At 35.3% G+C, this 23336-nt stretch overlaps 5 protein-coding genes across 8 annotated transcripts; all 5 read left to right on the top strand.

The window, feature by feature from the left end:
• Positions 1 to 919: 919 nt before the first annotated feature.
• LOC111803264 lies at positions 920 to 3511 on the top strand. 2 transcript variants are annotated; one of them, XM_023687593.1, is made up of 4 exons: positions 920 to 1050; positions 1316 to 1401; positions 1897 to 2042; positions 2738 to 3511. In XM_023687593.1, exons 3-4 carry the CDS (start codon positions 1962 to 1964, stop codon positions 3245 to 3247), a joined length of 591 nt encoding a protein of 196 aa, XP_023543361.1. In that variant the 5' UTR covers positions 920 to 1050; positions 1316 to 1401; positions 1897 to 1961; the 3' UTR covers positions 3248 to 3511. The 2 variants fall into 2 exon arrangements, with proteins under 2 accessions (XP_023543361.1, XP_023543362.1); XM_023687594.1 differs by having other exon boundaries at positions 920 to 1103.
• A 550-nt stretch (positions 3512 to 4061) lies between these two features.
• LOC111803262 (ribonuclease III domain-containing protein RNC1, chloroplastic-like) lies at positions 4062 to 7592 on the top strand. The gene is made up of 5 exons (XM_023687591.1): positions 4062 to 5062; positions 6034 to 6238; positions 6356 to 6556; positions 6903 to 6989; positions 7111 to 7592. The coding sequence occupies exons 1-5, from the start codon at positions 4269 to 4271 to the stop codon at positions 7426 to 7428; spliced, it is 1605 nt and encodes a 534-aa protein (XP_023543359.1). The 5' UTR covers positions 4062 to 4268; the 3' UTR covers positions 7429 to 7592.
• A 222-nt stretch (positions 7593 to 7814) lies between these two features.
• Positions 7815 to 12693, top strand: LOC111803263 (casein kinase II subunit alpha-2). The gene is made up of 10 exons (XM_023687592.1): positions 7815 to 8231; positions 8599 to 8728; positions 8986 to 9180; positions 9624 to 9781; positions 10524 to 10614; positions 10718 to 10783; positions 10898 to 10980; positions 11366 to 11429; positions 11928 to 11996; positions 12416 to 12693. The coding sequence occupies exons 1-10, from the start codon at positions 7954 to 7956 to the stop codon at positions 12473 to 12475; spliced, it is 1194 nt and encodes a 397-aa protein (XP_023543360.1). The 5' UTR covers positions 7815 to 7953; the 3' UTR covers positions 12476 to 12693.
• A 1388-nt stretch (positions 12694 to 14081) lies between these two features.
• LOC111804058 (acyl-CoA-binding domain-containing protein 3-like) lies at positions 14082 to 16622 on the top strand. 3 transcript variants are annotated; one of them, XM_023688737.1, is made up of 4 exons: positions 14085 to 15230; positions 15930 to 16035; positions 16145 to 16240; positions 16338 to 16475. In XM_023688737.1, exons 1-3 carry the CDS (start codon positions 14485 to 14487, stop codon positions 16214 to 16216), a joined length of 924 nt encoding a protein of 307 aa, XP_023544505.1. In that variant the 5' UTR covers positions 14085 to 14484; the 3' UTR covers positions 16217 to 16240; positions 16338 to 16475. The 3 variants fall into 3 exon arrangements, with proteins under 3 accessions (XP_023544504.1, XP_023544506.1, XP_023544505.1); XM_023688736.1 differs by lacking the exon at positions 16145 to 16240 and having other exon boundaries at positions 14082 to 15230; positions 16338 to 16622; XM_023688738.1 differs by lacking the exons at positions 15930 to 16035; positions 16145 to 16240 and having other exon boundaries at positions 14083 to 15230; positions 16338 to 16417.
• A 689-nt stretch (positions 16623 to 17311) lies between these two features.
• LOC111804482 (molybdate-anion transporter-like) lies at positions 17312 to 23186 on the top strand. Its single transcript, XM_023689305.1, has 9 exons — positions 17312 to 17657; positions 17903 to 18047; positions 18550 to 18718; positions 19137 to 19395; positions 21193 to 21281; positions 21486 to 21668; positions 21749 to 21834; positions 21934 to 22018; positions 22632 to 23186. The coding sequence occupies exons 1-9, from the start codon at positions 17450 to 17452 to the stop codon at positions 22764 to 22766; spliced, it is 1359 nt and encodes a 452-aa protein (XP_023545073.1). The 5' UTR covers positions 17312 to 17449; the 3' UTR covers positions 22767 to 23186.
• The last annotated feature ends 150 nt before the right edge of the window (positions 23187 to 23336 follow it).

The following is a 23336-nucleotide window of genomic DNA, read 5'->3' as shown; positions in this document are numbered from 1 at the left end:
CATGTTTATCCTCAATAATTGCGTGACTTTGGAGTTATTAGATTACGAAATAAGGCAATAAGTTTAAAGTAAAAGAGAACAAGAAAATGCAGTTCTGTCTCATTATTTTGTTTTGGACCATTATTGATAGAAAACTTATATTGTACGGCCATTATCAAGTTGTCTGTGGGCCATAGCAAAGCAATCTTTATCTTAATGGTAATAATTATCTAACATTTATTTTCCCAAATATATATTATAATAGTAATCCATAGATATAATCAAGATTCTTATACATATAATTGAGACAACTATTATTTTTATTTATTTAATTAATTAATTAATTTATTTATTTATTTTGCTCTATTAGTTTCAGACAACTGTTTCCGTGACACATAGTTCTCATTTGCATGTGAATCGCCTTTGTCTATATAATTTCCATCATCATTTTCTTTCTTGTTTCTGTAACTTTATAAAATAATTTAATACGGCGATGCTATTAAGAATTCCTTTTTATATATTCTTTTTTGTTTTAAATTTTTGCATCAATAATTAAATACCACGTCTTCATCTCACAACTTTGAATTAAATTTTATTTTATTCTCTCCCATCGAATTTCCATATATAATTTAGCTATTTAATTGAAATTTAAGTTTTTTTTTTTTGTTGCGCTTTTTAATGTATATCGTGTATATTAAAATTTGATTTAAAATTAGAATACTTTTCAAAATAATATCAGAGCATTTTTTAAATAAATAAAAAAAAGAAATGTAATATTCTTAGAGAAAAATCCAATAAAGTCGTTATCAAAATTAGGCTAAAAGTATAAAAAGGCAAATAAAATACGTAGAAAGAAAGAAAAAGAAAAGGAAAAAAACAAGGTCAAGGAAGAGAGAGAGAGAGAGAGAGAGAGAGAGAGAGAGAGAGAGAGAGAGAGGTGGATGTGAATTATATATACCAAGTACTTGGAATCTCGTGCACTGCTGGTGTTGCCTATTTCTGAAGCATATCTTTCACGAAACTTGAAGGAGATTGGCTGGAATCTGACCCCAAACATCGCAGAACTTGGGGGTACGCTTCTGTTCCTCTTCATCTTCTTGTTCCCTCTTCCTTAGTGCGCGAATGTGAGAGAATCTTTTTCTTTAACTTCAATTTGTTTATATTCACTCATGATTTTCGGGGAATGCTGGAGTTTTCTATGTTCCATCGTTTTCTCTGCAAACGGATTACGATTTTGCGAACTCTTTGTTGGAGGAGATGGAGTTTCTTCTTCTTCGTCTTCATCTTCCTCCATTTCTTCCCTCTGCATCGTCTTAGCTTTTGACTTCTTTTGCAGTATTCTGATAAAAAGAAACATTCATGCAAACTCTGCAATTTCATTTGTTGATCGGTGCTCGTTAGGATAACGTCGGATCGTTTCAGGTAATTCCTAATGTTTTTCGTGTTTTAGTTACATTTAAGAAGTTCCCGTTTGGTTTCTTATTACTCTCCTGATTGATCTGAGTGTTTAATTCGAGGTTTGATCCATCTTCGACGTTGTAATTTGTAAATAGAGATGATTTTGGTCTGATTTTCAAACGAATTTTTATAATGTGAAACGATTCTGTTTTTTTCTTTTTTATNGTGCTCGACGTAATGACTGAATGCGAAAGGGATATTTAGGATAGCAAACAAAAGACCGATGTAAAGGCTTTATCACAAGTTTTTATTCATTCGTACTAGGCTGTTCTGTCCTCATTATTGCTACTGAATACCCAATTTATAATGCGTTGGTCAGTAGTATTTAAAAGAAAATATAAAATCTATCAAACTGTAGTCGATTGAATTAATGATTTTCTCAGACTAGAAGTTATTCCAGAAGCAGATTCTGAGTTTCTGAGCCACTTCTTATTTTGTTAATGGACTTTCTTTTCCCAGACTGTTCTGGAGACTCAAGATTCAATACGGCCTCAGGTAAACAGGAAAAGGGGGCTGAAATCCCAATGGAAAAGCTGCCTAAGGCACATGAAAAGGAGTACATGAGAATGGCCATGTTAAAGCATGAAGAAACATTCAAACAACAGGTTTTTCTCCAATTTTGATCTTCAGTTTGCATTTTTTTTTCTTTTCTTTTTTGTTTATAACCCAAAACAACCATGCAATTATAACACTGTTAAAGATGCATCTCTGCTTTCTGACCACTGATTTTTCCAATCTGGTCATCTTAACAAAAACATATTCAACTTGATCCATAATTTTGATAGTACTTCCGCTTTTTCTTTTCATGTTAGTTAATAAATATGGGTGTTTTGAATTTCTTGTGGTTCGATCTGAGAAAAGTGCGGTGCAACTTTTTAAAGTGGGGGAAAAGAAAAATCTAGAATTTGTGGTGGCAGGGCAATGGATGGATTGGATTGAATTCATAGTTATTGTCCATTTAGGGTTTTTGTCGTATATCTTATAATCTTCTATGGGCTACATCGTTGAAAAAGAAAAAAACATTCATTAGCCCATAGAAAACCCATATATCTCATAATCGATATTTAACATCATTGAATGGGTTCGTCCATTGGAAGTTAAATGTTGTTATTAGATACAAAATTTAATTTCATGTATATCAAATTTGTTAATTGAAAAAAACGTTGAATATACTAAAAGAACTATTAAACCTTTATGGACATGTTTATTATTTTTAAAGTAGAGAGAGATGTATTATACTTTCATGAAAAAAGTGAAAGAGGTTTAATGTTCTAAGGTTGGGAGGAACTATATAATGCAGGTACATGAACTTCATCGGCTTTATCGAACCCAAAAGACATTAATGAAAACCGTCGAGAAAAGCAGGGATAGTGGATGGAATCCAAAGAGTTGGGACAAAAGGAATGAGATATGCTTCAGACAAATCTATGAACAGGACGCAAAAAACTATTGTAGATCAACAACTCAGACGACCAAACTAGACTTGGAACAGCCGGCGGAAGATGAAGCAGAGGCCAATAACGGAGCTCTGCAGATCATAAACGAGAATGAACTGGAACTAACTCTAGGCCCTTCGAGTTACAATACTTCAGACTCGGGGATAACCACCCACTCTTCTTCTTCGACAGGGTCCAGCCATGAGGGAAGACGTATGGATAGAAAGCAAGTTAGAGGGCAGGAAATGGCGGTTTTGGGGGTACCTGAAAATCCCTCGGGATTCCAAAACGGAAGTGATAGGGGAGAGAAGAAGATGGTAGAGGTAGATTACCCTCCTTGGCTTTTTCAAGCTGTGAGCCTTAACATGACTTAGTTTTCGAGGTATAAAGAAAACCCATTCATTTCAATCAATCAATCAAATTATATGAGAAGAACAATATCTTTGGTTGCTTCTCATTCACTAATTAACAGGGTCATTGATGTTTAGTGCTATTCAGCTTCCTTCTTCATCTTGCTTGTATATCCAGATGTTGATGTGTATTGCTTTGTAAATTTTAACTTTCAGGAAAGAATCACTTTTGAATTTCAAGCTATTATTAATGTGACTTGAGAGAGGCCCAAGGGGGAATTATATGTATTTCTTTTAATATATATAATCTTTTTTAAAAATCTTTTATGTATTTATTACATAATCAAGGTAATCTTAAAAATACTGATAGGGTACATTATTTAGAAATATTATTATTAAAAAAGTCACACAAAATTGAAAATTTAAAAACTTTTAGATACACTTTCAAAAGTCCCACAAAAAAAAAAGAGTTTGAGTTTGATGTGCAATTTTCTTTTCTTTAAGAATTCGTTTTTTAAAATTAGGAATAGAAACTTTAAAAGTGTAATAAATTTATGCTTATTAAAATTTAAAAGTTAATGGCTATCAAATAATTATATTTTGTGCATGGTAAAATATTTATATATAATTACTGTGTTGATGTAAAAAAATATTGAATATAACATAAGGTACATAATTGAAAGGACACATTTTAAAGTTACCAGACCAATTAATTACGAAATTGACCTTAGAAAGAGTATAGGTATTTTTGGAAAGGAAAAAAAAAAAAAAAAAAAAAAAAAAAAGACAAGATAATTGGGATTTTTTACAATTTTAACCCAATTATAATTGGTGTCACGCTGCGCCTCCGCACCTTATCCATTCCCCTTCTGCTCCCAACCCCTCCCAAAACCCTGCAACGAAGGGCAAAATATTGAACTTCATACGGAGGATTTGCCCATTCTTAAACCCGCAATGTCCAGTTTCTGGTAGCCGGAATACTTGACGCTCGGCCTCCGACCTTCCGAATAAACCCTCCCAACATTATCTTCATTATTCACAACCGATGGAACTTTCTTCTTGTTTTGTTAAACTTTCGTCCCCTACTCCTAATTTCTCTTTCTCGTCTTCTTTAACCCCATTTGTTGTAAAAATTCACCCCAATAATCCCAGTTTATCGAACCCCTCTTCTGGGAGTTTGCGTATTTTTGCAGTTGCAGTTGACCCACAACAAGAGCTGCCCAAAAACAACCCTCAGAGACTGCTCAAAGAGCTCGAGGAGCGAAAACGAGCCACTTCTCCGAAGAAAAAGGTTCCCCCAAGAAGGTTTATTCTTAGGCCGCCGTTAGATGACAAGAAGTTAGCGGAAAGGTTTCTCAATAGCCCTCAATTAACTCTTAAATCATTCCCATTACTGAGTTCTTGTTTACCATCTTCGCGGCTTAACAATGCTGATAAAACTTGGATGGACGAGTACTTGCTGGAAGCCAAGCAAGCCCTTGGATACCCCCTTGAGCCCTCCGATAGTTATGGAGACGATAATCCTGCAAAGCAATTTGATACTTTGTTGTACTTGGCGTTTCAGCATCCCTCATGCGAGAGAACAAAGGCCCGACACATAAGGTCGGGGCATTCGAGGCTATTGTTTTTGGGCCAATATGTAATCGAATTGGCGTTAGCAGAGTATTTTCTGCAGAGATATCCTAGGGAATCGCCAGGTCCAATGAGGGAGAGGGTTTTTGCGTTAATTGGGAAGAGGAACCTTCCACAGTGGATCAAAGCTGCCAGTTTACAGAATTTGATATTCCCATATGACGACATGGATAAGATGGTTAGGAAGGACCGCGAACCACCTGTGAAGTAAGTTTGGTATTGTCTTTTCATTGTCTCTAATTCTTCTTTTTCCCATTATAAAATGATGCTGAGAATAAGATAATTGGAAAGTTGTCATTGGTATATTAAGCTTAAGACCCATGTTAAGTTTTAGAAGAATCACAAAAATGTGGCATCATCATCAGAGTGAAAAGTACCAAATGCTTTAGGAGAGCTGATTGTGCCATATGATTGTAATACCTTGTATGGTTGACTAGGAACTGGGATTTATGGGTCAGAAGAGCAATCAATAAGGCATTTGATGAGGGTAGGTGTTGAAGGTATGGTTGCTGCTCCTGGAAATCTAGATTTAGGCTAGCTTAGTCTGTGATGGTCGTGGACACTTTTTTGGATAAGAAATAGTTTCTTTCATAATATGAAATTTCAAAAGGGGTGAAGAATGTAGCTCCAGAATTTCATAGCATATTCACACTCAACCAGAAGATGGTCGTGGACACTGAGCTTCATTATATAGATGGTCACCCATTTGTGGTGATGATGATGCTACAAAAGACCAGCTAGAGACAATGTTAAGGAAGTTGTTCCCCAGAAAATGTAACATAAAGCTTTAATTTGAAGTTATATGGGATTTTTTATTGGTGGTTTGGTGCCTTCGGGTCAATTCTTTATCAATAACTTATGTGAAACTAGCCCGACATGTTCTTTCCTTGAATGTAATACCGGCAGGTTACGGACTCCTTCCATGAATGTGGCTTCCAGGCCAATATGATTATCTTTTACCTACTTGGCTTTCCATGTGCCTCGTAATCGTGGATGTGCTTTTACTTCAAATCATGGTGTTACTTTCCCTTGCATTTCTGAGCGAACTGTCTTGCACTTAATTGGTAGATTATTAACTTACTTGGGAACTTAAACTCTGGTCGTTTCTCTTTCTGAAATAGTTTGATTCAATCTATTATATCAAACAATGTGAGTCTAAATTAATTTTCTTCAAGCAGATCTGTATTTTGGGCGTTGTTTGGGGCAATATATTTGTGTTTTGGAATGCCAGAAGTGTACCGGGTCCTTTTTGAGGTGTTTGGAATGGACCCAGATGCAGAGGAATGCGAACCAAGGTTACGCAGGCAACTCGAAGATGTAGATTATGTCTCTGTTGAATTTGAGGACAAAAAGATCAGCTGGCAAGATATGGTTGCCTATAAGGCAAGTTTCATGCTTATTCTTAACAGCACAATAAACTATTATGCCGTTGTTTTCATCTTTCTTTAAGGATGAAATCATCTTACTCTTGTGATCGTATTTTCCTTTCTTCATTTTCAGCCTCCAGAAGATGCTCTGTTTGCGCATCCTAGGCTCTTCAGAGCTTGTGTCCCGCCTGGCATGCATCGATTTCGGGGTAATATATGGGATTATGATAGCCGGCCTCAGGTCATGCAAGCACTAGGATACCCTGTACCTGTTACTGATAAAATTCCCGAGATCACAGAAGCGAGAAATATTGAACTCGGACTTGGACTGCAGGTACTCCCCCACCCACCACCGTGCACATACACATACACACACACGAACTCACACACACAACAAATGACTTTTCTTTCTCCTCGTTCATAACCAAATCATGATCATACTACTACTATATTGTCAATGTCGGTTTTGGCCGTGTTTATGAAGGCGATGTCTGGTTATGATTTTTGTTGCATCTTATGTGTGAAGGAGGATAATTAAAGAATGTCTTTAGTCTAGAATCTCTGCCCGATGTTTGATATAGATCGATATGATGGTTTTAAGGACCTTTCAAGGCTATATGTGAATTCTGTTGAACAGCATGATCAAGTTTAATCTCAGGCAATTTCTTAATCAAATGCAGCTTTGCTTTTTGCACCCATCAAAACACAAGTTTGAGCACCCTCGTTTCTGCTACGAGCGATTAGAATACCTCGGCCAGAAGATCCAGGTAAGACCTGTCTTACTTGTATTAGGGGTGAAACTCCTTTCTCTCTATCTATCTACTCTTTTAGCGCATTGTGTTTAGATTAAGAAACTTAAGGTGGTCGGCCTGATTGTGTTTGTTCAAGGACATTGTGATGGCGGAGAGACTGTTGATGAAGCATTTAGATGCTCCTGGAAAGTGGTTGCAGGAGAAGCACCGGCGGTTGCTCATGAACAAGTTCTGCGGGCGGTATTTGAGGGAGAAATATCTTCATAAACTTATCGTCTACTCCGAACAAGTTCAAGATGCATACGAGAACAACCGGAGGCTTCGAAACCCAGCCACCACGGCTGTTCAGCAAGCCCTTCATGGACTTTCTTATACAGTTTATGGAAAGCCTGATGTGAGGCGTCTCATGTTTGAGGTCTTTGATTTTGAGCAAATCCAACCTAAAGCTGTCTGAGGATCTATGAGGTAGATGATGCAAGCCCTGGCTAGTCCCTTGGATTGCAACATTATAGTATATTATATATAAAATCCTCGTATATCTCATTAATGTGCAAACTTTTAATTTATAAAGTCTGTCACATGGAAATTTACATTGACATGTTGACATTTCTATCGACATTCACAAGTTCATATTGTGTGACTGAGCATTTATATGGCAAAAGAAATTCATGAACCATTAAAATTAAGTAACAAAATGTCACTAATATAAGTGATAAATATATATATTTTTTTGTATTAAGTAACAAAAGCAAGAACCTCTGGTCTCTTCCACGTTGTAAATTCAAACGGAAACAAAACGGGATGGTAGCAGTGACACGCGCAAGGAGAGCTAAAGTTTCTGCGTCAAATTGCAATAATGCGCGCTCTATCACGTCGTCTACATTAGCCATTTCAGCCGTACCGATATTTCCCTTCTCCGAGTCTGGACTGGTGTTTTTGCGAAGCACAAGCCTTTTCTCATGGCCTGGTGCTCCGCCACATGAACCATGCGCCCATCCGCCTTCTCATAGTGTGCGCCGTCTTTTCCCTTCCTTTTCCGGTCGTCCACTCCCCTTCCTTACGCTCCCCTCCCCTTCCACCGCCTTCCGACGGCAGTTTCTTCAACTCTGCTGGTGTTGTTCAGGGGGATAAATCCACACCGATCGGATTGTTTGGCTCTAACTACCCATCCATGTCTAAAGCCCGTGTTTATGCTGATGTCAATGTTCTGCGCCCCAAGGACTATTGGGATTACGAATCTCTTGCCGTTCAATGGGGGTAAGTCTTAAACCCTAAGATTTCGGTGGATTTTTCGTTTGGGCAACTTGATTTTAGGTTGCTTCGTTGTTGCGATGTTATACCGTTTCTGGGCATATAAATCATCACTGCATGATCTGTAACATAATTGCTATGCGCAATTAACTTTCTTTCTTTCTAGCTCTCTACCATATCTACTAGTATAGTTGAGGATGGTTGAGATTGACAGTACTTGGTAAAATTGGATCTGAATTTGGAGAACTTTGCTTTACCAACTTCTTTCCCGATCAAATGGAGGATGAATCTGGAGCGTTCTATCATTTTTGTTTTTTTTCTTGGGGGAGTACTATTTCACACTTTTTACTGGGTTTTCTCTCTCTTTCCCCAGTGATCAAGACGATTATGAGGTTGTCCGGAAAGTTGGAAGAGGAAAATATAGTGAGGTATTTGAGGGAATAAATGTTAATAACAACGAGCGGTGCATAATCAAGATCCTTAAGCCTGTTAAAAAGAAGAAGGTATGTTTCAGTTGTCTCTATCAGTTTGATGGGAAATACTGTGATGGTCATTTACTTATAATGTATCTCTTATGGGATTGGTCATAGTAATTTAATGTGAAAGATTATGCTCTTTTGGCCTCCGTCTGTTAACTAGAAAGTGTGCAACAATGCGTGGAACATTGCTCTATTGTGATGCTAGTAGCTCTTATTTGAGACCTGTATGTTCAATGAGATCATCTCAGCTACAATTTGAAGATTCAGTTGTTCTTCTGCAGATAAAGAGAGAGATAAAAATACTTCAGAACCTCTGTGGGGGTCCAAACATTGTCAAGCTTTTTGATATTGTCAGAGATCAGCATTCGAAAACACCCAGCTTGATTTTTGAGTATGTGAACAGCACAGATTTCAAAGTACTTTATCCAACACTGACTGATTATGACATACGCTACTACATATATGAGCTTTTGAAGGTAAGGATACATCATGGAAAATGGAAATGTATGTTTGCATGACAGCTCCCCTTTGTTCTTCCAACTTCTAGTGGTGTGTTCATTAAAAATGATAACATGTCTATGTTTTAGAAGTTTGAATTATATTTTTTGGTTCAGAATTAGTTGGGCACGGGTACAGGTATTATTCTTTAAAAGAAAATTAATCGATTCTATGAAGGCTATTGATCTTTTACTAGGGTTGTGGTTTAATGATGCTGATTTATAAGAGCTGTTCATCTCTAACTTGTTACAGTTGAGGATGTTTATCCAGACCTTATTTTTTTTACTACCCTCCCTTCGGTTCAGTTATGAAGATCTTGCTATAAGAACAGTGTGGGGGTTCTGAAATATTAGGTCTTCATCTCAATTATCTTTTGTATGGCTCTTCTCTGTAATATGATGCAGCCCTATCTTACATACAGGCATTAGATTATTGCCATTCTCAAGGGATAATGCACAGGGATGTCAAACCTCACAACGTTATGATAGACCATGAGTTGCGGAAACTTCGCTTGATTGACTGGGGCCTTGCTGAATTTTATCATCCTGGCAAGGAATATAATGTTCGTGTGGCATCAAGGTAACATCCAATGAAGTTAGATCTTGAATTTTGTCATTTGCAGTTAAACATGACCAAGTGTTGGAAGAAAGTATTTGAAAAGGTATATATCCCATGAATAATTTGTTTTATTGAACTGACATCATCTTAAGCAGAACAAATAATAATTTTTTCATAAATTTAGTTTGATTCAATTCAAACTAATTTTAGAATAAACCAACTTGAACTTTATAACCTGACCGAATCTGAATGCCTTGTAGTTTGTATGATTAGGTTTTTGAGTCATTAAGTTTTTTCACACCCCAAATATTAGGTTTTCTGAGACTTTAATGGATGACATTGGTTGTTCAGGAGCTCATTCATTCATGTCAATGCCTAAAAACACTATTGACATTTTTCCATCATAGAATTAGTTGAATGCTTGAAAACATCTGTTTTCATCATAGGTTTATTTTAACACTTCCCTTTGGGCATCAGTGACTTTTTTTTGCTATTATCCTCTAGCTCTAATCCTTTTAAGTTGGATGCCTTTTTTGTATAGCTTGTTTGGTTGAGGGCATTTCATTCTGCTGTTTTTTTAAAATGACCTTGTCTTTTCTTTCACTTTTTCTAATGAAAGCATGTTTTCTTTATTAAAAAGAATGAAAAGCTGAGATTTGTTGCCATTTTATTTGTGGTATATGAAGAGTGTCTCTCAGTTTTTCTGCATCGATTTGGTATATGTTATTTTGTTGGTTGATGAAATTTATATCCATTTTCTCAGATACTTTAAGGGTCCTGAATTGTTGGTCGATTTGCAAGATTATGATTATTCTTTGGACATGTGGAGCCTTGGTTGCATGTTTGCTGGAATGGTGAGCAATTTCTATTCTAAAGATTTTGAACTTAGCAAACCATGAACCTATGCAAACCATAATTTGTGCTTGAGCAAGTGTTTCCATGTTTGTTCTACTGTAGATTTTTCGCAAGGAACCTTTCTTTTATGGCCATGACAATCATGACCAGCTTTTAAAAATTGCAAAGGTAATGTATTCAAAGTTGGTGAAAATGACATTTTTTCTCTCTTGTACTTTGGTCTTTAATTGTAAACATAATCTGAATAAAGAATATAACTATTGGTTCTGGATGCAATTTCAGGTTCTTGGGACAGATGAATTGAATGCATATTTGAACAAGTATCATCTAGAGCTCGATCCTCAACTTGATGCACTTGTTGGGAGGTGTGTGTAAAATTTGATATGATCTTGTGGAGAAGGAATCAGTTCTGTGAATTCTAAAAAACAGACGCTTCTAATTTAGAAGAGAGAAGCTGTTATTCCAAGATATGATAGTTTTCTTGTAGAATATGTTTTATTGCATAAGGTATTAAACTTTTGGGCATTCAAGAGTTGGATGCTTTTAAGTTTTAAACTTACCAGTCAACTTCTTGGTGGAAGCCTGCCTACCAAAGTGATATTAGTATTCATGAGTTTTTTAGAGTGGAACATTGTTCAGTTGGGATGATTCATTCCATGTGTATATCTATTTACTTGGTGACCTATGCTTATTTTTAAAAATAGAAGTGGAGATTTATATTACTAAATCTATTTACATATACTTCTGCAGGCACAGCAGGAGGCCGTGGTCTAAATTTATCAATGCAGACAATCAACATCTTGTTTCTCCTGAGGTAATCTATCTCTTGGTTATTTGAAAACAATGGCGTATGTATCCACCAGTTCGTCTTTTATTTTTATTTTTATAACAAGAACAAAACTTTTCATTTAATAAATAAAAGAAGACTTACTCAAGGGATGCAAATTCCGAAAGGAGTGAAATTAACTACCAACAGAGTTACAAAGGATAACAAAAATATTCCAATTTAAATTAATATCCTCTAAAGAAAAACCATCAATAGAATTGGAGAGAAAACACCAAACGGGGGGGGGGTATGAGACGAGCTTACTCAAACTGATCTGGCCAAGAACAATGTCTATCTTAAAGTGGGTTCTTTCCAACCATAGTTCTGAATTCAAAGCCTTTCTCATTATGTAATGTCTCTGACATAGAACTTGTTGTCATTTCTATATAAAAATGAACGAGTATTTCCAGAAGAGGAGGATAAGAAAGGCTTTAGCTGAAATATTCAGCATTTTTCTAACCACGAGTTGTGACTTTTCAAATGCAGGCCATTGATTTTCTTGATAAGCTTCTTCGATATGATCACCAGGACCGGCTTACGGCAAGAGAAGCTATGGTATTTTAACTCGTTTAAATTTTGCCCCATCACATTTGCTAATTAAGAGCTCATTGATCATATTTCCTTGCTTCTACCTAATGCCTGGCTGAAACCTTTGATCTATCGGATTTAGACGAGAGAGCTGTAAGAGTTATTCGTATGAAAGTTACTTAGTGAAAGGTTTAATACTTATTGCTCCTTTCAGAACTTGCTTCTTTTCCTCCCAAGTAATAAGAAGGTTTCATTCCAAACTAGAGTAAAAATGTATTTTGCTGATTGATTTTGGGAGATCTCCATTGATTTCTAGGTTTAGTTCAATATTTTAATTCTTCATACATATTCATAGTTCTTCACTAGACTCGAGGGCAGACATTTTATTAATTACCGTAGCATATTGAGCGATGTTAACAGTTTGCTGGTCTGTATACCTGTTGCAGGCACATCCATATTTCTCCCAAGTCCGGGCTGCTGAAAATAGCAGGATGCGCACACAGTAGAAATACATTATCCCCGGAGTATTTGCATAAACTAAATAGTAATATGGAGTATGGGATGTTTTAAATATCAGTGTTACTAAAGAAATATGAGCTGCCCTGTTGTATTGTAGTTTAACAAACTTAAGCTAAAAAGGACTTCCATATTATTTTGAAGTCGCTTTTCTTGTTCTGGAGAAACTATATATTACGTGCAAATTCTGAAGCATGTCTTCCAAACTCTTACCAAATTCTTCATTACTTGTCTTTTCAAGATCTTTCAGCGTTCTAATAACTTTAAACTCTGTTTAATTAAGCTGTCTAATTGCTCTTTCACCTTCCAATTTTGTAATTATATAAATATTTTTTATTTAGGGTCTTGTTAATTAGAAAAATTATATTTGAAAATAATTAATAAATATTTTCCATTTAGGTTCAATTTTTTTTTTTTTTTAATAAGAATCGAGCTTGGCTTGCCTGTGACTCATCCCCTTCCTTGGAAATAATCTCTCCCACTAAATTTCCTTTTAATTAATGTTTTACTTGCGGCATTTTATTTGTTTTTAGAACAGAGATAGAGATAGAGATGGAGTGAATGCATTGAATTTGTTGGCTTTTGGTTGGCTGTCGTTTTTTTATTGCTTTGTACGACCAATAAACGTGATATGATAAAAGCTTCAATATAGTTTAATTATAATTTGGAGTGTGCTGCTGCTTCTTCTCAAACCCAAAAAATGAAAACTTGTACGAAACATCAAAATTAATTTGAATTTATTTTAATATTATATATTTTGGATTTTGTTATACAGAAAATATAAATTAAAAAAAAAATTAGTATTATTATTTATAAGAATTGAAGCAAATGTTTAAGCTTATGATTCATGTTGATGAAACTCAAGATGAAAGGAATAAGTCAAATTCCTTATTGCCTATATAATACCCTTATAATTTTTTAAATTGTTTGTTCTTGAAAATATGAGTGATTATTTATCTGTTTGTCAAATGGACATTTCCAGATGTATTGGACATTTTTTATTTTTAAAATTCAAACCAAACAAAAACAATTATCAAGGTATAAGTAAAAAAACATTTTTGGTCTCTAAATTTTTATGTAATTAAAGATTTAGTATTTGTAGTTTACCAATTATAACAACTTAACCCTTTTTGTGTACACTAATATGAAACTTCAATAAAAAAAAAAATTACATGTATAGAAGGATGAATTTATTACGGATTAAATTTGTTTATAAACTATAAAAACTAAGTCATTGTCAATGAGAATTGGTAGTTATCGTCCCACCAACTAAATTGTTATGAATTTGAAACTAGGGGACTAAATTGTATGTATCAAATATCATGAAATAGGTTATAACAAATTTAGAAGTAGATTGAGCTTAAGATAACTTGATATGAATATGAATAGTATTCTTAACTCAAGTTTTACAAAATATATATATATATATATATATATATATAAAATTTGAAAACAGAAAAAGAAAGATAACAAAAGAAAATCGTATATCATGTAGCCTATACAATTTTTTTTTTTTTTTTTTTTTTTTTTTTTTTTTTTTTTTNTGTGACCAAATTTGTAAGGAATTCGAAATATAAGTTCGGTAGGAATCTAATAATATTTGATTGATTTGGATTCATGTCCCTAATAAAACACCAGCGGCGTACATGATCGTGATCTCGTCGTGTTTGGCAATGATTACAGAAGGCAGCATCAGGAAACACGGAGGGGTGTGATCTGGATCGTCGTTCTCAGTTGGTGCAAGGGTTCCATTACAACACCTTGCTTTTGAGACGATTGCCAACATCATGGGCCCGACACCTAATAGCTGCCTCTGATGCTGATGCGGACTCGAATATACTTTGCTCAGTTCTTCCAAAATTCCATTCCTTCTTTTTTTCCCCAACTCTTATCTTCATCTTGATTTCCTTCTCTTTCTCTCTGTCTAATCTCATTTTCCACCGCCGCTGCTAATTCCGCCGTTCTTCTTTCGGGTTCATCCATCACTTTTTGTTGAGTTATGGAGTTTTTTCTTGAACTTGCGCTAACCATTAGTCTTCCTCTTCTTATTTCCTTTGTTGTCAGTAAGTTTCTTTCCAGGGCCTCAACCGACGAAGAAGTGGCTCCGTTTGGCTTTGACTTAGGATTTCGATCTCGAATTCGTAATCTAGAGAGTGATAAACCTAGCGTTGTTGTTGAAGATTTTGTCGGTGCGGATGAGACCGCAGAATGCGAATTGAAACAGGGCAATTTCACCGGGATCCTTGAATCGAGAGATGAAACTGAGAGTAAATGCGAATGTGTGGTGATTGACTCTGTGAGGATTGTTGAAGATAGATTAGAGAGTGACTCCGATAATAGTGGTGGTGATTGCGGCGGTGAGGTTGCAGGAAAGGTGATCGATGAAAGTTCTGTTAGGACCAGGTGTGAAGAAACTGGAATCGGTCCGGATGAGGAAGACGTATGCGAGGACGATGGAGTTGAGGCGTTTGAGAGTGATCGGAGCAAGGAATCTGGTGGAGTAAGCGAGGGAGGATCGGCGGAGGAGATTGCCGTCGAGGATGACGATTGGGAGGGAATTGAAAGAACTGAATTGGAGAAGTTATTTGAAACCGCACTAGAGTTTGTGAAGATTCGTGATATCGAGGACCCCAAATTTGGCGGTGAATTGAAGATGCGGCTGAACGGGCTTCACAAGATAGCCATGGAAGGGCCTTGCAGAGAACCACCGCCAATGGCTTTGAAGATCTCTGCTCGAGCCAAATGGTAAAGTGGACTCCTCTTTTCTCTCTCATTTTTGTTTGATTCAATTTTTCTTCTGCTGCCATGATCCTCCTGCAACTCAATTGTTGTGTTCTGTTTTCTGGGATTTTTTCGGGAAAAAAAGATCTGAATCTCACAAAACTGTTAACCAAAATGTCCGAGGTCAAGAATGTGTATCAAATTTCGGGAAATTCAAGACTAAATGGGAAGTTTATCTTTATTATAATGCACATTGCAACTCTAGGATTCTCTTTTGTCTAATAGTTATAGCATGGGGAAGTGGCCAATGGGTAGAAAACAAATCTTCCAAAATAATTGCCATGTTTGAAGATTTCTAAGTTACAATTTAACCCAGGAATTTGGATCAACTATTGACTTCACTGTTGTTGAGTTGATTGTTTTCATGCTTGCAATTCATGAGTAGAAGTTGATTTAGAGATTGAGATAAAAATGGAAGGGTCAAGTTTCATGAATCGAGTACTACCTTCATTTAGATATGGATGGATATTAATGAGATTAATAAATCAAGATTTGGTCTAGTCTTAACTGTTTTAAGAATAAACTGAAAACGTTTAATTGATGTAAAATATCATTAGTTTCCACTTTTAGGTATAATTTTGATATCATGGATGGTTTGTATGTGTGAAACTTGACATCTTAGGCTTTTGTTGGCTTTGTTAAATTGGATACAATTTTTTCAAGGAATGCATGGAAGCAGCTGGGGAACATGACCCCTGAGGTAGCTATGGAGAGCTATATAAACCTTGTTTCCAAGAACATTCCTGGTTGGAAGCCCAAAATGCCTCCTGTAAGTATTTGGTTCCACGGTGATGATACCAAACAAGTAGACTAGAAAACAAACGGGACTTACTGGTTTGACAATTCAAATTCGGGTTCTTTTTCGCTTTTGATTGCAGGTAAATAGTGATCAAAATGCTTATCGTTCTCATGAATATGAAAAATTAGGTTCCGAAGCGATACAACTTTAATGAAGGGGGAAAAAGCTCAATCTTGTAACGTCGAATGTTGATGCTTTTCGATTATCGATTTTCTTCTGGAACTGCTACTTCATGAAATCTGAATAACTAAAGCCTTGTTTCAACTGTGCAGGGGATGAAGCTCATCAGTGATGTGGAGGCTCTATGGTGTCAAAATTCAGTTTGTATAATTTCCCCCCAAGCTTTGGTTTTGTTTGGTTCTTTCTTGGCCATTAAGCCATTTCATACGGTTTGCATATTAGGAGAACCTGTAGCGTAATTTATTTTTATCCATGACAATCCTAGCGTTCTTTGTAAATAGCAATTTGAAGTTATTTTTCCCTGTAAATTCAAAATAATTCCTCCACTGCAAGTCTGGATTGACATGTGAAAATAAATTGGACCGATTGATTGGCAAGGTTGTAGTCCAAAAAGAGTTCATCCCTTCATTAGTAACTACTAATTGGATTGAGACCTATTCTAAAGAGTTCAAACCCACTGTTAATAGATATAGTTTTCTTTTTTTTATGGAATTACCTTTAATGTTTTAAAACGTAGGAAGAAGTTTTCATCATTAGAGATATGTTTCCACATCGTTGAATGTTTTCGTTTCCTTCTCCGACTATGGTAGAATCTTCACATACAATTAGGCTAAGTTATTAAAAAAAAAAACAATTAAAATTTAATCAGTTAGAAATATCTTGCCCTTTTGGAGAAGAAAAGAGGCGAAGGAGAAGGAAGGCGATTGCCACATCAGCCTTCCAAGTAACCAAAAAGGAAAAAATATATATATATACACATACATGCATATAACTTATATGTTTGTTCGTTATAATTTAAAATTGCCACATCGTTATAGTTAATTAACTATTTATCTGCCCAAATTGCCACATCATCATAGTCTTTCAACCTCAACATTCCATTAAGCAATTGAATCATTTTCAAAACTTAAAAATGGAGGGTTCATTTTGAAATTTCAGTATTTTTGCAAAAAAAAAAAAAANGAGGTCAAAAGAAAGTATGTATGACGTTTTGCATAATACACCTTGTTACTGCCGTATGGAAGAGGATTTCTGTGCATCCAAGTCTCTTTATCACCANCCCTCCGTCCCACTTCTAAGCATTTGAAGGGAAACGAGCAATGCTAGTTGTTTTTACCGCGCATCTTCCCCTTGCGATCTCACAATTCTCTCTCAAAAATGGCCAGAGATCTAGGGCTTCTTTGAGAGATTAACTGCTAGAAAAATGGCGGTGATCATCGACAATTCAATTTGGGAGCCAAATCCATATTTGTTCATCTTCATCTTCCTCTCTTGTTTTCTTTCGATCCTTCTTCTACCTTATGCTTCCAAGAATAGCTCCACCAGAGCTCCTTCTCCGTTCGATCATGGATTTTCATCCTCATTTTCTAGTTTCCAGCGGAAATTCCTGCTACTCTATTCTCTTGCGTCAGGTAAGTTCCGCGTATTACTCTTGCACACTTTCTTCCTTTTTTCCTAAAGAAAATTTAAAAGTAACTGGTAATTTAGAGAGTCAGTCTCTCTCAGGCGGGATCTTCTCTTTTTAATTTAACCTTTTTCCAGATTATTTCCCCCTCTTTACTGACATTTCTAGTTCATCGAGTTCAGCAAACGTAAATTCTCCTTTCAATTAAGGGGCGTGGATGTTGCTAATCGGTTACTCCTCTTTATATTACAGTAATGGAAGGCTTATGGTCAGTATATGGTGAGTTTGAGTATACGTATCGCGGAGTTAGCAGAGAACAGATAGTGTTGTCTCTATGTGTTGGATATGCGGCTTCTCTCTTCGTCGGTTCCTTTTTGGGCGTTCTATCCGATTTGATGTAATTTTAGTTCGCTTATTTACTCGATTACCTTCTCATTCCGAAATGCTAGTACGCTGTCTTCGTCTATATGCCATGATGCACAGGAAATGGAAACCTGATGCTAGATTATTTTTCTGGTTGAACATGGAATTATACTGGTAACTGTGATATATCATAGAATTTTATTTACGCAATATTCTGATGATAGAAATTCAGATGTTTTTTGGCAAAGGAAATAGTGATTTCACATAATTTCTAAGATCGTCGTTATGAACATTTAAGTAGGACAGTATAGTTTTTGGAACAAATATAAAGAAAAAGATGCTGCAGTCTAGAAAATCAACGTTGTTTTCCAGTAACCGTCACTTGCTAGGTTGTCAGCTCGATTTTCATGGTTTTACTAGAGAGTAGAATTTCTCCTTCAATGCTCCCATTCAGATTTCATTACTAAGATTTTATTATAAATACAATGAAGTAAATGATGTTGTTCTTCTAAGAAATGATTTTATTATTGTTGTAGAGGTCAAAAGAAAGTATGTATGACGTTTTGCATAATACACCTTGTTACTGCCGTATGGAAGAGGATTTCTGTGCATCCAAGTCTCTTTATCACCAGTATTGGTTTATCTCTTGCTACTTCAATATTTTCATTCAGCTTCGAAACATGGATGGTACATCATCATGAGAAGGTTTGTTAACGTAGCTTTGCACTTGGATTTATTTAGGTAGTCATCATAGTAGGCCACATCAATTTACATTCATGTCATACTTGTTTAAAGGAGTTGAGGACCCTTAAATATGAAATCAATGGACTCTGATTGTAATATTTTTTACTTCAAGTTTAAGGTTCTTGAAATCAAACCAACCAGCTTATTTATTTATTTATTTATTTATATTTAAGTTGATGTAACCTAGTAAGTTTAATTAGATATTTATTCATCTGTTTTATCGATCTCAACTTATGCTCCAACTTGTTTTGATTATACTTGGTTGAATGGTTGGCCATGATGATTTCTATTCGAGCTCCTGCAGTACCTCATGAGTCTCTTGTTTGAAATAAAGCACTAATGTAAAGTCATTCCCTCATATATTTTTCTCCCCTTGCAGCAAGGTCAAAGGCAAGATATGTTAAGTGACACATTCTGGCTAATGACCGTATTTGAGTCTGTCTCTTTGATTGGAAACCAGATGCTTGTGAATAGTCTGGTTGGTGATAATATTAAGAGAAATATGTTTTCTCCTTCCACCGCTGCTGTGTTCTTGGCATTGATATGTTTAACTTTGGTCACCAAAGGGTGGACAGAAGCATCACAAAGAATAGAACTGGAGGACTATAGAACTTCTTTCAGTGCATATATTTTTAGTGGTAAGCACCATATGTTCCTTATATTTACTTACATCTTGGTTTAGGTTTTGTTTGACTGGGTAGAAATTTCAGCCAAGTATATTTATGCCTTCTATTGTTAATTTAATTAACAGTTTTGCTCTGTTGACACATTAACGTCTCTGATGTATTTGAATATATACTAATTTTGCCGAACCCCAACCTACCAGAAACTATCAAATACTTTCATATCGTTTTCAGGGATTTTTTGGACAAATCCTTGTTCAAAGTTGGGTCTTTTCTAGTTATTTGCAATGTCTACTGAAAATATATTGGTCTTCGAATATCATTTTTAACTTTTTTCAGAATGGAATGCAGCCATTATTTTTGTTTTTCTTGGTTTCTTCTGCACTCTACTAATGAGAAACCTATGGAACAGTGTATTCAAGAGTAAAAATGCTCACCAGGTGCTTAATGTCTTCACCAAGGTAGATTCTAGTGTAAAATACACTTTTGGTCCTTGTGTTTGAGGATAGGATTCTTTTTTATCCCTATGTTTATAAAAAATTTATAGTTTAGTCCGTGACCTATAGGAAATGGTTCTAAAAGGTCCTTGGACTGTTAGTTGACTGACGAAAATATGATTTGGCACGTATGAACGTGCTGACTAGATTTTAATTTTGCTTATGTGGCTTCTCTCTCTCTCTCTCTCTTTTTCCCTACCCTTCTTCCTATACCATTTTGGTGACTTCATGAAGAAAATTCACAAAGAAATTTATCTAAAAATTCAAATCCAAAGACCTTTCAACTCCAAAAAGAAAATATTATACCAAACCCCCCATTTTATATCATTCAATTCTAGTTCTTAGCAAACTATAAAAAGAACCAATCAAATTCAACCTTTTCTGTACAATACATGAAGATTTTTTTTGTAAATCACTAGGCAGAGTTTTTTTTTTTTCTTCTCTTCATCTTCTCCTTTTTGTTCCATTTTTAAGAGGAATAATCTGGAAGGACTTGGTCGTTGGGTTTTTTAGATCTCTGTGGTGTTCAGATCTATATAAATTTCTGTTTCATTATTCTTGCGTTTTCTGGTTTTCTTTTCCGATTTGTTGGTTGATGCTTCAAGTTTTGGTTTTATTTTTTCAATTGAGGTTTTAGAGAGATGATAAAAATTTGATTGAATTCGTTGCCTTTTTTTACTTGCTTTGGCATTTGTTTGTTGGTTTTTTCTCCATTGACATCAATTAATCGTATTATGACATTTTTTAAGGTGGGAGCTTAAAATTTCAATTGAATTCTTAGATTTAGCTATTTTAATGCCTATAATGTGCCATAATCTCTGAGCACAAAAATCAGAGTACTTTGTTTCATGGCAGAGGACATTCTGGTTACGGAGAAAGAGAGAGGAGAGAAGATGTATTTCTTTGTTACTTTTTGTGAGGAGATGAATTTTTTTAGTAGTTTTCTTTGTGAACTTGGCAAAATAGTGGGCTCGCTGAAAATGAGAAAAGAAGGGAGGGAATAACCAAAGCATTTTTTTCGTTTAACTAACGGGCTAAGAACCTATTAGAAACAATTTTTAAAGGTCAGGGACTAAACTATCAATGAGATTTATGTACCAACTAGAAACTTGTTCTCAAGTTTAGGGATCAAATGTGTACTTTACCTTAATTTTTTCTTTTTGCACATCAGCTGATTAGATGGTTTCACTGTTCAATAAACTTTAGTTGTTATGAACTAGGATTTTTATCAAGATTATACTTCCCATAAAATAATTTGTGAAATACGATAAATTAGTAGATGTTCTCAAAATTCATAAACTTTCATAATTTGCAGATAAAAGGATATGGTTATTGGCATGGGCCCAAGCTTCTATTCACTTCTCTGTTGCATTCTTTTGGATTCTTTGGGCTCCAACATTAGTGGTACATATCTAAAGTACATTGAAGTATCAAAGTTAATTTGTTAGAGGATTTATAATATTTGAAATTATATGCCACTGAACAAGTTAAAACCACTGTACTAGTAATCTTTTAAGAGTATCAATTTGAAAATAGTGATGCTGTTGGATTCAGTTAACAGGCATTGTAAATCAGAATTTTTTAGTTATTTTATTATTTCTGATCTAGGCTGATGGGCGGGAAGTGCATCTTGGGTTGATATACCCATGTTTGCTGGGGTCAAGAATCCTTGGAAGCTCATTGTTTCCATGGCTCATGGGTGGAACATCACCCCTTCGGACTGAAGATTGTTTACTATATTGCTTTGTAGTATCAGGGCTCGTGATATCAATTGTTGCTTTTGATTATCAGGTATGTTACATATGACTAATTTCTTAGCTTTTTGAGAAATTTGGACGAGTAAGGAGCTTGATATTCTACTATTTATGCAGGATCTTGGAGTTCTAGTGATGCTATTTTCCATGTTTCATGCCTGTGTTGGTTTAATTGTACCTTTACTTGCAAGATTAAGGACCATGTAAGTGTTGACTTGCTATTGTGATAGCATCTGCAGAAACGTAATTATGTTTGCAACTGATTGCACAATGTCCTTTTTATCCTCCTATTTTTCTTATAGGTATGTGCCAAATAAGTTGCGTGGAGGGATGATTAGCTTATCTCTGGCTCCGGCAAATGCGGCAATTTTGTTTTTTCTGTTGCAGGTATGTAAATTCTACCTTCAATTGAACTCTTCTGAATGGTGGAGCACGCATTGGATGAAAAGAATGCATCTAGTATAATTCAAGAATACCTTAACTTATCTCTCTAGCAATTTGAATTGTAGAAGCAAAGAATTAGGCATGTTTTGCAAGTAGTTACGGGCCATAGGTTAAAAATTCGTACATGCAATTGGTAACAAAACCTGCTAAGAATTTTCCTGTCTATATCTAATTTGTTTACCATGAAGGGGCCTTGTGAAAAATTGGGAGCCCCAAGGAGAACGTTGGTAAGGGTTTCATTTTTCATTCTTACTCCAACCCAATGTTAGTGAAGAAATTCAAAGCACATTTAAAACTTTAAGATGAGGAAGGGTCTATTTTATCGATCTGAAAATTACCTGTCCTTTCATCCAAGACTGATGCTATCATTATGAACACTAAATATATGATTTGTTAAGCCTGACGATAAGAACAATTTACTACGGGAATTCAGATGACATGTTATTAAGTTTAATATTTTTGGACGCACAAGACTCGAGTAATAAAGCCCTCTATTTCCTATATCTTTCTTTAGATGAGAAATTACATAGATGATCATTGTGTCTTATTTCCGTAGGGTGGCTATTACCGGCGTATCGAAAATTCAGTGATACTAGCATTTGCTGCCCTTGGTCTGTTCACTTCGGCTGGCAGCATGTATGCATTGAAGCGTTGGGGAAAGCATCCTTATCAGACATGGCAAAAACAGTAAAATTGTGTTTTCAACATTTCATGATTTGGTATGAAATTGGTATGAAATTGGTAAGCATTCTTTCAGAAGTGCAACTGCTAATCTTCTGCTCGAGATTGCAAGATCAAGTTATGGGATCTCAGTTTTTGTTGATTAAGATTCAAATTCAACAATTCCAATCATCCTATTTCCCTTTTGTGTCATGCTAATTTCTGTTGATGAGACGTTAGATCATCATGAAGACAAGGACTAGAGGACTCTTCACTCAGATTCTAATGGTGTAGATGGAGACAAGTAGCTGCCAAATGGGTGAACCTTTTAACCTTCCAGTCAATATAGGATTCATTTTCTTTGAATGATAGAATATTATGTTTTCTTCTATTATGTAACTTTGCTTAGCTCGTGAATAACAAAGTTTTATATTAATCAAATTTTAGTACATATATAATTTAGTTCAACTTTTGTTCAAATATGTTCAAGATGTTTTTAACTGATAAAACTATAAACCCCAGCAGCTGGCATACTAATCAATATTTATTTATCAATCAACATCAATATGTAATTTATATACCAATCAATAATTATTAAATC

Source organism: Cucurbita pepo, chromosome LG10, assembly GCF_002806865.2.
Source record: "Cucurbita pepo subsp. pepo cultivar mu-cu-16 chromosome LG10, ASM280686v2, whole genome shotgun sequence".
Lineage (NCBI taxonomy): Eukaryota > Viridiplantae > Streptophyta > Magnoliopsida > Cucurbitales > Cucurbitaceae > Cucurbita > Cucurbita pepo.
This window is presented reverse-complemented; position numbering and strand designations above follow the sequence as displayed.

What these genes read in the sequence shown, in the direction of transcription:
- LOC111803264 (XM_023687593.1), top strand. Translation starts at nt 1,962, where the DNA reads ATGGAAAAGCTGCCTAAGGCACATGAAAAGGAGTACATGAGAATGGCC. An exon ending in AAGAAACATTCAAACAACAG is followed by an intron (nt 2,043 to 2,737) that starts GTTTTTCTCCAA and finishes TATATAATGCAG; the next exon opens with GTACATGAACTTCATCGGCT.
- LOC111803262 (XM_023687591.1), top strand. Translation starts at nt 4,269, where the DNA reads ATGGAACTTTCTTCTTGTTTTGTTAAACTTTCGTCCCCTACTCCTAAT. An exon ending in AACTCGGACTTGGACTGCAG is followed by an intron (nt 6,557 to 6,902) that starts GTACTCCCCCAC and finishes AATCAAATGCAG; the next exon opens with CTTTGCTTTTTGCACCCATC. An exon ending in ACCTCGGCCAGAAGATCCAG is followed by an intron (nt 6,990 to 7,110) that starts GTAAGACCTGTC and finishes TGTTTGTTCAAG; the next exon opens with GACATTGTGATGGCGGAGAG.
- LOC111803263 (XM_023687592.1), top strand. Translation starts at nt 7,954, where the DNA reads ATGAACCATGCGCCCATCCGCCTTCTCATAGTGTGCGCCGTCTTTTCC. An exon ending in CTTGATGCACTTGTTGGGAG is followed by an intron (nt 10,981 to 11,365) that starts GTGTGTGTAAAA and finishes ATACTTCTGCAG; the next exon opens with GCACAGCAGGAGGCCGTGGT. An exon ending in AACATCTTGTTTCTCCTGAG is followed by an intron (nt 11,430 to 11,927) that starts GTAATCTATCTC and finishes TTTCAAATGCAG; the next exon opens with GCCATTGATTTTCTTGATAA.
- LOC111804058 (XM_023688736.1), top strand. Translation starts at nt 14,485, where the DNA reads ATGGAGTTTTTTCTTGAACTTGCGCTAACCATTAGTCTTCCTCTTCTT. An exon ending in ATCTCTGCTCGAGCCAAATG is followed by an intron (nt 15,231 to 15,929) that starts GTAAAGTGGACT and finishes AATTTTTTCAAG; the next exon opens with GAATGCATGGAAGCAGCTGG. An exon ending in GGAAGCCCAAAATGCCTCCT is followed by an intron (nt 16,036 to 16,337) that starts GTAAGTATTTGG and finishes TCAACTGTGCAG; the next exon opens with GGGATGAAGCTCATCAGTGA.
- LOC111804482 (XM_023689305.1), top strand. Translation starts at nt 17,450, where the DNA reads ATGGCGGTGATCATCGACAATTCAATTTGGGAGCCAAATCCATATTTG. An exon ending in ACTCTATTCTCTTGCGTCAG is followed by an intron (nt 17,658 to 17,902) that starts GTAAGTTCCGCG and finishes TTTATATTACAG; the next exon opens with TAATGGAAGGCTTATGGTCA. An exon ending in CTTGCAAGATTAAGGACCAT is followed by an intron (nt 21,835 to 21,933) that starts GTAAGTGTTGAC and finishes TTTTTCTTATAG; the next exon opens with GTATGTGCCAAATAAGTTGC.